General features: G+C 43.0%; 1 protein-coding gene across 1 annotated transcript; it reads left to right on the forward strand.

Moving 5' to 3' along the window:
• The first annotated feature begins 4,058 nt into the window (after positions 1–4,058).
• On the forward strand, positions 4,059–14,828 carry e2f7 (E2F transcription factor 7). Its single transcript, XM_020649523.3, has 13 exons — positions 4,059–4,278; positions 4,823–4,927; positions 5,417–5,725; positions 6,028–6,187; positions 6,409–6,648; positions 7,790–7,945; positions 8,040–8,180; positions 8,303–8,458; positions 8,562–8,646; positions 9,954–10,284; positions 10,810–10,957; positions 11,097–11,497; positions 12,375–14,828. Exons 2-13 carry the CDS (start codon positions 4,823–4,825, stop codon positions 12,531–12,533), a joined length of 2,391 nt encoding a protein of 796 aa, XP_020505179.2. The 5' UTR covers positions 4,059–4,278; the 3' UTR covers positions 12,534–14,828.
• Positions 14,829–15,139: the final 311 nt, after the last annotated feature.

Genomic DNA, 15,139 nt, shown 5'->3' on the forward strand with positions numbered 1-15,139 from the left:
ACGTGTATAACATGTAGCTGAGCTGAAAACAAAATAAAATACATGAAGACGTAAGGTCATTTCACCAGTTTTTTAATAAACCAAAACAATGTAATTCACTTTATACTGCATTATCTGGGGGCCTGTTAGGTCACGCCCAATATATGGAGGCTATTAGTCCTCCGAGTGGGTGACCAGGAATCTAACCTTACCTGTGGCTCCTTTCTCTCTCTCTCTCCTGATGTCTTTACTCTTTCCGCTGTCCTATCAAAATAAAGGCAAAATAAAAACAAAACATTTGAGGAGCTTGAAGAGAGTTTATGACTTACACATACAAAATTAGGATTAAGATTTATTTTTTGGGGCTTTTCGTGCCTTTAATGCAGAGACAGGACAGTGGATAGAGTTGGAAACCAGGGAGAGAGAGCGGGGAATGACATGCGGAAAGGGGCCACGGGTGGAAGCCTACCGCTCGAGACGAGAGTCTCAATACATGGGACTCGCGCCCTAACCATTGCGCCACAAGCGCGCCCCAAAATTAGGACATTGTTAAACATTAATTTGATATTAGTCTAGATGAGGAGTAGGCCTACTTATATTTTTTTGTTGTAAGCGATGCTTTTGATGTTTTATTGAATATTATTTCTACAATTGGCTACTGACCACCATCAGAAACCTGCTGCATGGGTCATTTGTAAAGAAAAGATTCAGTTATTCCACAGTCAAAATCATATATGAGAATCATAATATGACTCTCACTTTAATTTAGCTTCAAATGCTGTGTTCATGTGAAATCACCTGTTGGCCTTTAGAAGGAAAGCAGGTTTATGCTACTTCTACTTCAGCATCACTTTTCAGACTTGTATTCTAAAATAGATAACCACTTCTTAAACTGTCTTTGTTTTTACCAACTCCAACTGGCTGCAAGCGTCATTACAAAAGGCTCGAGATGAACACATGAAGAAAACCAACAATCTGCCAAACCTGATCCAAACAGGTATTAGTCAAACTGAGCAGTGAACGGTTCAGTGATTGTGTTTGAAATGCAAATCAGAGCTCTGCTAAAAGCTTAGTTAAGTTAGTATTGGATTGCATCAAAGCCCATTACTCTGAACAACAAACAAATCTGTTAACACTTCATCTGGTCGTCAGGAGTTTTTCTCTTTTTGGTTTCAGCCTCTTGATGTGGTTAATTTGAAGCTGCAGTTGGATTCAAACCCAAAACAAGAGAGCGTCAGTTGAGTGCTTAATGGGGAGTGTAATGACATAATAAGCCTTTTGAGTAAAAAGCACAAAATCAAAGACAAAAATAAACATTGGCTGAAACGACAAGCGTGTAAAAGGATCCCTGCTGCATTCAAAACATGCACCCCTTTGTCCATCTTTCCACAAAATGATACCAGTAGAGCAACCTATTAGCTTATCTTGTCCAGTAGCCAAACATGTGGAGATCTCATCCTTTTTATTAAATCTTCAAGAAACTTTGCTGTGGATCATTTTTAAAAAGGTTGTTGGCAACATGCTTTACACCTCACATGACACCTACCCCACCTAACAGTTTGAGACAAGAAAAAAAGATCAAAATCAATCTCCTTACTGTTGGGCTGGTTTGTGTTTGCTGGTCATACAGAGAAATTAAGAGTATTCATTTCAGTCTGTTTCATGACCAGCTAAAAACTCCTTAGACGAGGTTTAATATCATAATCAGTGCTTCAAAAAGAGTCATATAGATGTTTATCTGCACGTCATAGCTGCCTATTAAACATCCAAAGCTCATCTCAGTTTCATATAACTTGATGTTAAGATTTATTAAAATGAGTTCTGCTAATGCAATATCTGTGCTTGGAAGAATAAATCAGGCAATGTAGAACAATTTTGTTTGTTTTTTGTACAAAAGTATGACATTCAATATCAGCAATAAACATAGAATAAGCAAAGACTTTTATGTACACGATTAAATGAGACAATAGTGCAGCGGTGGGTAGTGCAAAAATGCTGAGACTAATTGTGTAACAGATGGGTTCATTTACATGAGGTGGATAGTTTTTACAGTATAAACATTAAGAGTGTGCATATTGGTATCAGAGGAGGATAATAATACAGTATTTATCTGATTAAGTCATTGACACTAAACATAGTTTAAATACTCTAATGTAGGCCTACATTCACAGTGCTTAAAGCAGACCCAAGATGAAGCAACACCAGTTTGGCTGCTTGATCTTGAAAGCTTTTAGAGTGCTGATAAAGGGCTGGAAATGAGCTCAATTTAGCAGAACAAAGGGTCAGAGTCTGCACCTCAACTTGGACGGTTATTCTGGCATATTTTTCATCATGATATCAGCGTATGGTTACCTGGAGTGTCCATTTTGACACCTATGTCGTCTGAGAAGAGTTTCCTGACAAGACTTTGCTTATCTTAATCTGACTTAAGTTTGAACAATGGAAAACCAAACAAAAACAAAAAAAAACAATCCATTCTACAGGCTTAAATACAATAGGCCTACCACTTCTTCAGCCAACAGATATGTAGCCTAACTTATTCGTCAAACATAACCATTAATCAAAGAATGAGCCTCATAATGACACATGCCTCATGCTGCACTGATTAAATTGCATATAAAGTTATACATTTCAACTTTTGTGGGCTCCCTATACCAAATTTTCCCATCTCTGATCACTTCATTTGGAGGATTTTTAGACATCTGAAGTGGTAAAACTACAAAAATGACTGAAAATTAAATAATATTAGCTCTAATCATCCAATGGGGAAATGTCTCTCCCACAACTGTTGATTTTTTTTTTCTGTAATCCCTGACTAATGCATGCCATACACATACTCAGGTCTATTAGGCCTACTAATTAGGCCCAGAAATAGTTTTGGTCTGATGTCTTCAGGTTCCTCCTGCTCATAGGTTTATTCTTGTAAAAATCACTGCCCTCCTCTTCTTCACAAGCTCAGATTTGAAAAGCGTTTAGCGGCAGACTTTGTGTATTGAAGACTATTATGCAATGGGCTTGTCCTCAGTTTGCATTCAGGGCGGGATCCTGCCTGCTGTTCCCACCCACAACTTTTCGCGCTGTCGCCCAGGTGATATTAGCGCCACTCCTGACGCCCCGACAACCCCCCACCTGTGACTCCCATCTGTCTGTTTCAGCCGCAGAGCTCATTATTTCCCGCAGCAGAGACAAAAGCCTCGCAGATTAGGTGAAACATATTAATAGCGGGTTTCTAGGTGCGGGGCTTTAGTACTTGACGCTGCCGGTCACTGTGGGAGAAGAAGCGGGGGACAAGCCAAACTTCTCAGCTGAAAGTCAAAGGTCGTCTATAAAGACGACGTGTCACTCGGTTAAGATTTTTATTATTCTTGTATGTACATGATAATAAAGTAAATGTATGCTAAATGATAAACAGTATATCAAGGAGTGGGAAATCTACATATTGTACGCTACAGTCAACTAGATTAATAGATACAAATGGACTTTTTAATAAAAAGAAAAAAAGAAGCTAGCATATGTTAATGTAACAGCTGTCTTTTCCTTGCTTGTTACATTTTTATTGATTTCTATACGTGAAACAGAACTTGTCATAAGGATTTACAGCCTACTCTACTTGATATGGGATATTTTAACTTAAAAAATGTAGTAGGTTCATTTTAAAGTTATCCTCTTCTTCTCCATTCTGCTGCCTCAATAGGTATAATTTAGCCTTTCTCACGTACATTTTAGAGTCTTTTTCGATAACTGCTGCGTAGCAATACGTTATTTGTTTCCGATAAACTTCATGTAGTTTCATCCTAAAGTTGCTGTGTTAATAATTCACAGCTTTGCCTCTTATTTTTTTTAGTTCTGTATCTGGAGAGGGTTGCAGAGTGAGACCTCTGACTTTTAAAACTCCCCATCAGTCTTGAAGAGAGCGCGCCGGTTGCCCCGCCAACACCACTCTTGGGGGCGTGTTCATAAACACCCCCAAAACGCTGATTGGCTGTCGCCGAATGACGCCTATAATCAACTGTGCGCTGATTGGCCGGAGTCATCCAGATGCCAGAGAGCGCCAGAAAACAAGCTTGAGCGGGGTGATACTGAAGACTCCCCGGGATAGTGCGAGAGTTTCCGCTGATCGGACAGGAGTCTCAGAAGAGAGTCGTGGAGGAACAAGCTAAAAGAGGGCTACCCGCTTATTTTAAAGAGGGAAACTAGCCGCTATGATCTGAAAAAACAACTCACTGACAAGTCTGTAAAGCTGGACACAGAGCCTCAAAGGAACATTTAATTCATTCATTCAACAGCAGGAAGAAAAAGGTAAAGAATGAGGTTTTCTCTCGGTGTGTTTCCTATTAGAGTTATGGTATGCTGGTCAGCTGAGCTAGTAGCTAAGTAGCTAATTAAAGCTAAATTAGCCTTTATTACTTTAATTAAAGAGTAATAAACCCCTTCCTTTACACAGACTCCTTCACACCTTGTGTTATAGCATTACTTTAAGTGAATTTGTCCTTTTCTTACTTTATAACGTACAGCCTACCTCTACCTCTTGGATTTAACATGATGTTATAACGTCATGTGATAATAGTTTAAGGGTTTATCCAGCTGCAGGTCAGCAGGTTATGTGTGATCGGGATCATTCATGAGTCTTTAGAGGGAATAGTTAATAGTTAAGTTATAGGCGTTAGCTTGCTAAGAGCTAATTAGCTGATGTTCTTTGCGCCAAATTCAGCAGACCACTCGTCAAAGTTGTCCGCAACGCAGCTACCCTTAAATATCATTAACTTCCCCTTCAACCCACAAGACAGAAGTCATGTTATTAACTGTATGTAACTCATTTCTCTGTACTTTTTTTGGACTGCAGATGGAAGTTGAATGTCTGGCACTGAAAGACCTCACAAGTCCCAGGAAGAAAAGTTTCCCCCTGGAGCTGGAGGAGGAGGAGGATGGTGGCCAAAGTGAACAAAAGGTAAGGTGGCTTAATGTCTGGTCCGAGGTGTGGTCTGAGCAGTGTGGCAGGTTTGATCTGATTCCACTTACAGACAGTTGCAGAATCAGGCTGATCAGAGAGAGATGATAGGAACAATGATACGTGTGTTTTTAAAGAGGGAGAGTGTGATATCAGATGGTGCCTTTGGTCCTTAAAGCAAGATTTATCATTCAAAAGAGTAGGAAAGTATTTGTGGATAAGCAACAATCGCTAGTAAACACCACAACATGTTCAAAATCAGTGGATATGTTTGAAAGTTCTTGATTTCTTTCTGGAAATCTAGTCACTTATGTGAGTGATCTGTAGCTGGCTGTAGCCCCTCTTTGGCCCTGATGAAATCCAGAAGTGTTATTGAAAGCTGTATCTGACCAAAATGACAGAAAATAAGCCATGGGGCAATATTAGTGCAACTGGGACTAGTGTGAGTGTTCCCTTTGTCAACAACTAAAATTACCGTCTTTGTTGCAGGAAAACATCTGCACCGACAGGAGGAGATCCACGCCCCTTAAATCCGCAGAGTCCCCGGTCCCTCCTTTCCTGATCATCCGCAAAGGTTCCACCCCCGACCTGGCCCACATCACCCCCATCAAACACACGGTGCTGGCTGAGCCGTGGACGCCCACCGCCAACCTGAAGATGCTGATCAGTGCGGCGAGCCCGGACATCCGGGACAGAGAGATGAAGAAGGTGCTGTTCAGACCCATAGAGAACGAGAAGGAAAAGCCTGCGAGTCCAGAGGCGGCGGTGGAGGACGCAGAGGTCGAAGACACTTGTCAGGTGCGTGAGATTTTTAGCACTTTCCTGAGAAGCTAAGGACCAAACAAGATAATCAATAAGGCATTCTTTTTGTTCTAAGTTTACTTCCTGAACATGTCGGATTTTTAGGTTTTTCGACAACTGAACTCTCAAGATAGAGTTTTTAACAGCTCAAATATAAAAAAAAGTTATGCCTAATGAATAAAGGCATGTTGTATGAGAAATGGCAGCTGGAGCCAAATGAGTCTGCACTTCTGAGAACGATTATTTGGTACATCAAACATCTACATCATGTATCTGTCTCTTCCTTTTTGGACATCCAGTTCGAGGCTGCGGAGGAAGAGGACGATGCAGACAAAAAGCCGAGCAGGAAGCAGAAGAGTCTGGGTCTGCTCTGCCAGAAGTTTCTGGCCCTCTACCCCGATTACCCTCCACAACACACCCCCATCTGGATCTCACTGGACGAGGTGGCCACCAGTCTTGGTAAGAGCCAGCTTCTGATAACATGGAAGTGAGGGATTAACAGAGGTCGCCTTCATGTGCATTATTAAAGGTTTTATGACGCGTGCAGTGGTGCCTGCTCAGCGTATAGCCTTGTGTTTATAGAAGACTTCATGCCGCAGTTTGGATTCAGATTTGTTAATGCATATATTTTCTAAAATTCACATTGCTCATTTTTTCACCTCTCACACTCCCGTGGTCAGGAGTGGAGCGGCGGCGGATCTATGACATCGTCAACGTCCTCGAGTCGCTCATGATCGTGGGACGGATAGCCAAGAACAGCTACACATGGTACGGCCGCCAGCAGCTTGAGGCGACGCTGGAGGACCTGCAGCGGAGGGGTCGGCAGCAGGGGTACCACCTCCAGATGGAGCTGTCTACTGAGGCCAGGGAGGCAGGGCAGGGATGTGAGGACGACGGAGTAGAAGGAGACGCCGGCAATGGTAAAAAAAAAATAAAACTTTAGTTCAGGGATACTCCTAGAAAGAAGACATGCATGTTCTTAATTTCTAATTTTTGTATTACGAGCAGCTTTCCATGCTGTTACTGCTGCATGCTTTAATAGCTGTGATGAAGGTTATTGTTGCACTGACAGGATAAGACCTTCATTTGAATTCTGCACATGTAAAACAATTTATTGTAGGTGCCACAAAATTAAAACGACAGCTGAATAATGTCTCCCCTCAGACTCAACCTCACAGCAGTGAATACAAGCGTGGTCTCTATGGTGACCCTACCTCACTCACGCATGCCACACACGCAGTTTCATTATTCCGGTGTGTGTGTGTGTGTGTGTGTGTGTGTGTACTCGTGGATGTGACAGGATAATAATAGTACTCATGACAAAGAGAGCGTCTTTGTTGTGAAGTAATTGGTTAATGTCTGCTGGTATTGTTGTGGATGGTTGGAGTGTTGTGTCCTCGGGCGATGTAACATTAAATAATAAGCTGCAGAACAACAAACAGACTAAAAGAGTATTACATGGTGTTAATGAGGCTGTAAAATTCAAGCCTTTGTGATATTATGGTTCTGAAAGAGAAAACCGATACAAGGATGAGATGATAAAGGATGCAACTTGTGAAGAGTGAAGGCAGTGGGGCGCGCTGGTGGTGCAATGGTTAGGGCGCGAGTCCCATGTATTGAGACTCTCGTCTCAAGCGGGAGGCCTGGGTTCACTTCCACCCATGGCCCTTTTCTGCATGTCATTCCCCACTCTCTCTCCCTGGTTTCCGACTCTATCCATTGTCCTCTCTCTACATTAAAAGGCACGAAAAGCCCAAAAATAAATCTTAAAAAAAAAAAAAAAAGAGTGAAGGCAGCAAAAATTATGTCGAGGCGATGAAAACATGTGAATTTTAAAAACATGCACTGAAGAAAGACGTGATAAATTAGGATTCATTTGAAGACAATTTGAGTTTAAAAAATGGCCACGATTTGGCGAAAATAGAGCCATTTTCTTTCAAATATCATTCATCACTCTCAACACAAACATATTCATTCGGGTCCACAAGGGCAGAAGCAACAAAAAGTGTCCATGTGACCGCTGTGGTCTGACGTAACATGTGTGTTTCTCTTCGTCTGCAGCGGGAGCCAACAGGAAAGACAAATCTCTGCGCATCATGAGCCAGAAGTTCGTCATGCTGTTCCTCGTGTCTAAAACTCAGACCGTCACTCTGGACACGGCCGCCAAGATCCTCATCGAGGAGAGTCAGGACTCGTCAAGTCACAGCAAGTATAAAAGTAAGAAACGTATCCCAAAAACTAAAATGTAATAAAACAGAAGAATATACATTTTTTAAAACGGTACATCTAAACGTCTTCTCTGTGTCTGCAGCTAAAGTGCGGCGACTGTACGACATCGCTAACGTGCTGACCAGCCTGGGCCTCATAAAGAAAGTCCACGTCCGAGAGGAGAGGGGGAGGAAGCCGGCCTTCAAGTGGCTCGGCCCTGTGGAGTTTCAAAACTCTGGGAACGGTAAGAATCAGAGACGGGCTCCTTAATCCTTTCAGTAACCAGCGGTGACCGATTATGACATCATCTGAATGTAACGCACATTTTCTAAATATTGATGTCATAATCCTCTGTTATCCGTTCAGCTGTCACTCAGCCCGGGGTCACACAGCCAATAACAAGGGAGGACATCATAAACCTAAAGATGTCCCGCCACGCTTCTTTCAACATCGCACCAACCTCCGTGGGCGTCCAGCGGCAGGTCAGCTCTGCGCCCAGCACGCCACGAAGAGAACCAACAGGTAAACGCCTCGAAATGCTTCTCTATGTCACCGTTTAACAAATCAGATTTCAACTTATTACAGCTGAACATTTTTTAATTCTTGTTGTTTTCTTGCTCTGCAGGTCTGTTGAACCACCCTGTGGATTATTCCATAAAGACGTCAAGCAGCAACGCAGTGCACAGACTGAACTTTGAAAACATCACTGAGTGAGTGTACACACACACACACACACACACACACACACACACACACACACACACACACACACACACACACACACACACACACACACACACACACACACACACACACACACACACACACACACACACACACACACACACACACACACACACACACACACACACACACACACACACACACACAAAAGTGACGCTTTTAGTCTTTCAGCAAGTACCTGTTACAAGTACTCCAAATAAGAAGCTGCTCTTCTACAAGCTAACTCTCAGACTGAGGTCTAGTCCACATGTAGACTAGACATGTATTTAAAAGATAATAATCCCGTCCACACACGCTCAGTTCTCAAAAACATTTTCCTCCACATGAAAACACTGGCTGTCATGAGCATGTCGAGTCAACAACAATTCCTCTGCAATGAACATTTTCATTTACAAAGTTGTAGATTCAGGCGCCTCTGTTCGACGTCAACATAGTGGGACAGAAACTGTTTATGTGTGAACATGAAAAAAGTCCAGTGAGCAACGTTAACACCAGCACTAGTTTGGTTAAATCTGCCATATCTGAAAAATCTTCACCCTGGATGGAGTTTTACAAAAGGTGTGTTTTCGGTGACCTAAGGCCAAAATGCACAAGGGAAGCTAAAATGAAAAAAAAACACCCTGTCTGCCTTTGTGTGGACGAGGCCTGAAGCTACACACTTTATATCCAAATGGATAGACGGATAGTTTGATTTACACGTCAGGTTAAAATGTCTGAGGTATAAGATTCTCCTCTATAAACAGATGTTGACTCTCTAGTCTCTCACATATTTTATTTTACACTCTTTTCCTGTGTTTGCATTGGCCAGCGTGTTGAGCTTTAGGCTACATTCATTCAAACGCTGTGGGTGTGCATGGCGTTTTGTCCTGTGTGAATGTGTCGACGGCTCCACAGATACAACAGTAACACAGAAGTTCATATTATTTCTACGGTCAGACTTGTCCAAACTTCAACGGCCTCCGCTCTGTGGCTCTTCAGTGTTTTTAGAAGGAGAGAGAGAGGACACAGAAGTGTGTGTTGAAAAGACGTGTACTAGACATGAAGCTGTCTGGGTGGTGGCCCACAGGATCAAAGATGGAGTCTCATGGTCGAGAAGTGGCCGAGTTAGAGGTCAGCATATCAGTTAAAGTATAGCATAGAGATATGTAGACCCTTCAGATCAGCCCCGGACTAAAGCAACGTGTGTGTGTGTGTGTGTGTGTGTGCAGGTCTCAATGTAACCCCCTCACTTTGATGACTCATGTTTCTCTTTTTGTTCCATGTGTCTCTGCAGGATCCGTCCTACTGCAGCTCAGCAGACCCCCGCCTGCAGCAGCACTCTACCTCCGTCCTCCACCCACCGCACTCTGCTGGCCCCCTCCCCCCACCCAGAGCACCTCTTCACAAACTCCGCCTCCCCACACTGCTTGGCCTACCTGCCCAGCCTGTCCCAGCCCTCGGTGGTCATGCTGTACAGAACGCCAGAGCAGCCCGAAGTGCAGAGGTCGTCCGGGTCGGAGCCTGAGGAGGGGAGGAAGAGAAGGAGGGAGGAAGGGGAGGAGGAGGAGGAGGAGGAGGAGGTGACGAAAAAGAAGGGAACGTCTGGGTTAGAGGAATGTGACATGGTGAGGTGTTGTAAATACAACATAATCATGATTAACATTTGTATTCTGGTTCAGTGCTCCTGTGATTAGAAGATGTCTTATAAGCTGCTAAAGATCCTGTTAGTCATTTAGGAAGTCAGAGCGGTAAATTAAAAATATGAAATCCTACACGCTGCCTGGTTAGGATAACTCACTCCTGCTGTAATTAAACACTTAAATCACTCACTTTTAACACATTAGAGGAAATGGAAAACCTCGGATATTAGTCAGGCCACACAATCTTGATGAAAAAAGTCTCGTATTTCCTGGTCTTTAAGAAAGGTAGATTAAAAAGAGTGTAAGCATGAGACCTTTACACGGCAGGCGTTAAGTCCAGAGTTATTAGAAGGTCATTTAATAAATGCACACACATCGGTTCACACTCAATAAATTGTTTTCAATTAGTGTGGAGCATCTTAGACGCATAGTTAAATATTAATAGATTGGTTTGTGTCATTTGATGAGTTCCAGGTTTTTTTATTCTGTGTTTGTTTGCTTTCCTTCCAGGCGAGGGAACGAGCAGAGGTCAGCTCCAGGACTTCTCCTGATCGTCCTGCAGGTCTCTCCAGAGAGCAGGCGCTCAACGACATCTCTTATGGTAGCAGCAACGCGCCGGCCCAGCCGTCCCACTACCTCTATGTACCCAACAATGCAGGTAGACACACATCACTTTCAAACCCGCCTAGCCCTGCAGTGACTGATGCTTTCCATTGTTTGTTTTACTCTATGGAAATGCATGGAGACTTTGAATTCACACATTTTCCCACCGTGTTCTCTCGATTCGTCTCCTCCAGGACTGAACGGCTTCAACTTCCTCCTCTCCGCTAGCCAATCACCAGCCGGCCTCACGCTTCCCCCCAGCAGTGTTCCCACCCTGCCCATCCCGTACATCCTGGTGCCCTCCTCGGCCCTCCCCCACCACCACCACTACCCCCTGGTCGCCAGCGGTCTGCAGCAGCAGGGCTCCGACCCCCACAACAAACTGAGCTTCAGCCTCCCTGCCGTCATGTCAAACGCACACTTCATGGTCGGGACGGCGCCGTTCGGCCTCGCGGCAGCTTCAGACGTCGGCAGGTCGCCGGCTCCGTCGCCGTCCACCCCGGAGCAGAGCAGGATGTACGGGTCAGCTGCGGGGGCTTCACGTTCCCCCTCAGGATCATGGCAGACCGTCAGCGTCAACACACCTGAACCACTGGTGAGAATGATCTGTGTTCTGTAGCTCACATGGAAGACAGGGTTGTAAAGATACCAGAGTTTGATATTACTCTTGTAAAAATCAAACATCGATACCTGGTTCAACCACGGCAACAAAAAAAAAGAAACCTGAGGCACCCTATATTGGGTCATTTCTTCTCTTTGATGGCCAAACTCCTACAAACTGTAGAGATTGCACAACGTGTTTGTGCAACTAAGACAGTTCTCTCTCTCTCTCTCTCTCTCTCTCTCTCGTTGGCTTGCAGCAGCTTTTGCTCAAAATATGACTTAAAGATCTTGTTATTCTAAAGCTTTAGTACTTTTTGATCCAATCAATCATTAAAATTATTGTATAAATTACTGTATTACAATGTATTGTATATTTCAAAACAAGTGCTGTCGATAAGCATCAAAGTATCAAACGTTTTGACAACATCCTGATGATTTAAAATGACCTTTCTGCAGTCAGGCTGTTGAGCAGATACCACCCAGTGCTTTAAAGAAGTGCAGAGTCTATTTAACCATTTCTCCTCACAGACTCATCTAGACACTTTTGTTGTTAGGTCGGGATTCATTGTGTCTTCTGTAAAGCCAAACAGAAGTCTGCCAGCATTGCTCTTCTCAAACAGAGTTGTCTCTTGACGACCTGCTGAATTAATGCAGCGTTTACAAACTGGGATTATTAATCCACCGATTACGGCCGCAAACTTCCCGGTATTACGGTCTAAGAGTGAGTGGCACGCCCCCTGCCAATATCTGAAAGTCCTTGAATGCATCTTCCGCTTCCTTACAGCCTTCATTTAAAATGTTGCTTAGCAATCTGCCAATCCACACAGAGTATCGTTCTCCCATCTAACCTCCGTCTTTTACCTTCACAGACCCCTCATACTCCAAAGGAAACCACGCCGTCTGCTTCCAAGGCTTTCTTCCAGACCCCGGGCACTCTGGGAAGTGTAGTCAGCGCGGTGCCAGCTGCTCGAAAAAGAGGCTCCGCTCAGAGGAGACTGGACGTGGGTCACCCTCCCCCCACCTGTTAGGACATGATAGGTGGGAGATGCATTAAGCTGTTTAAACTCTCAGGTGTTCATCCTGAAAGTGAACAACATGGTTCAAAACCACTGGTGCTCTGTTAGGTCATTGAGTCATAAATTAAGGATGTTTTTCCAAATTTTAGTCCAGAGATTTACTCAGACCTAAACTCGTATTTCCTGAAGATATGAAACAGTTTCTGAAATTATTTTAAACCACATTTCAAGCATCTAAACTTGTAGATGAAGCCGTTGTCGTGTTCTTGTTCTTTGTGTTAACAGTTCCAAGTGCCTCACGGTTCAATTATGGGACACATTTCAGAGCCAACGACTGAAGCAGTATTGCCAATGTGACAGTGCCCTCCTGTGGTGGGAGTCGGCCACTGCTCTATTTTTTTTATTTTGTACATCAGCCTTAATTCTCCCCCTTGAACATGATGAGGCTACCTAATTCCCCCCCCATCACACATGTATTATAGCCCAAACGCTATTTATATTAAGATAATATATGTCGATTACAGGTACTGTAATGAAACATTTTTTTAGCACTAAGTATTTGACGAACATGTGTCTAATATTGACGTGATTGAGTGAGAAGTTGGCCCCTTTTTTGTTTAACTGTTAAGGTATAATAGGAAATTTATTAGCTGCTGATCACTGATTTTCACCAAGGTTAGCGGAGCATTCGCTCGACTCATTTCAGAAGTCACTGGAAGGAGAATAATCACTAAAGCCTTAATGTTTACAGCCATCGTGGTATCTGAACAGACAAACAGTTCTTGGGTTATTTGATGCACAGCAGACACATTCACTCACTCAGACGTTACCTGTGCAGCTTGAACTTCTGCAAACCGAAGTGGTGAACGGTTAAATGACCAAACACTTCAGTGCCATTAAACACGACTGAGAGGGGATGTGATGGGATGATGCTCTCAGGTACTTGAATATTTGTGACTAGACGTGGGTTTTGTTGAAGTATCATAGTACTGTAATGATCAAAAGAGATCATCTATATTTTTAACCCCTGAATTATCTTATTTCTGCATATTTTGGGGTCGTAAAGAATCGCTCCACTTAGCATAAGCGGAAAAAAGTGGGCTACATTAGCTTTGATGTAATCCTCAGGAGCTAATGCACCAGGTGATAGTACGTCGAGTAAAAGTGCATTTCTTTATTTACTGACCGGCTCAGATTGTTGTTGTCTCTTTTCTTCCTCAATTACAGAAAGAATCTCTGCAGAAAAACCCTTTTGTATCAGACGCTGTGTTAAAACACCTCTCTCCAAAGCCACCAGACTCCACTGATAAACAAATGATTTGACTAATGCCGCCATGATCAATAAGTTATATGTTTGTGTTGAATGAGAAGATTGTGTGGATCCTGACCAACTCAAACAACTTTAAATAAATACCAGATTACTGGCCATCGACCAGCACATCTTTGTGTTCCGCAAGGTTCAATTCATGCATTTGTCGATGGAGTTTGGCGGCTTTGAAGAGATCGACGTTAAAGCTGTTTCCAAAGAAGATCTTATTATAACAAAGGTTTGTTTCTTTAAGAAGCTTTGTGTAAGGTTGTTAGACTTTGTAAGAAACAATCTTGAGCCTGTCAGTGTCATAAACAACATTTTAAAATCGACATACTTTGATCAGTTGAATTAGCTTTGATTTTATTCAGAGGGGCAGCATTACAGCCTGTTCCCTCACTGATTAAGTGACCGAACAGAGCAGATCCAAGACTTTAATTTGAACACCAAGGAATCATTTACATCCTCCATCTAAAGCCCTAGGACTCCCTTTTTAATTAGTCATGACTCATAGGTGCAGAGACTGAGGTTAAGGCTTTTGCAGTCAGGTGTTAACGTGCCTTACTTAAAGGCACCTTTCTGAGAGAGGAGAGTCGTCGACGTCCACAAGGTTTTCTTTAACAGCCCCGGTCACGAGCCCTATGACTTTCCTCTAGACAAAATACTGGTGCTTTTTTTTTTTACAGTAATCATTCAGGAGCTATGTCACACCAAAGGGTGCACAGATAATCCACTGTGATCAGTGGACGCGTCATGTACAGTTTGATGTCTGTAATTATTTGTACATTGTATTCATAGTGTCATTTATACTTTACACATGCACAATGTTACTGTTTTCTTTTTTAAATAATGATTCTTGCACTGCTAGTTTTAGTAGGCATGTCCAAACCTCTGAGCCGTTCTTTCCCTGAACCTCTGTCCACTCTGTAGTTATAGCCACCAACCGGTTCTCTTTTGTACAACTGTCACAAACTTTTATTAAAAATGCTTGACGCTTACGAGCTGTGTCTTGTGTGGGATTCAATTTAAAAGTTCTATGCTCCTCCTTCAACCAGTTTAATACCAATAATTCTCAGAGCTCCTCAAAACATGTGTATGAAGTTTCTTGTTCTAAATCCACTCTGATCCTGTATTTGATCATGCCTATAAACCCCTCTATTTCAGCCCTGATCAGAACAGGCTGTTTCTGTGTCTGTACCTTTAAATATGTAAATGAGCTGTGTCTGACCACGCCCCCCTTTCTGGAAGGGCTTGGGCTTTCTCTCTCCATGTCCTATTGTTTACGGTGAGAAGGCAGACTCAGAGGGCA

Source organism: Labrus bergylta, chromosome 23 (genome assembly GCF_963930695.1).
Source record: "Labrus bergylta chromosome 23, fLabBer1.1, whole genome shotgun sequence".
Classification (NCBI taxonomy): domain Eukaryota; kingdom Metazoa; phylum Chordata; class Actinopteri; order Labriformes; family Labridae; genus Labrus; species Labrus bergylta.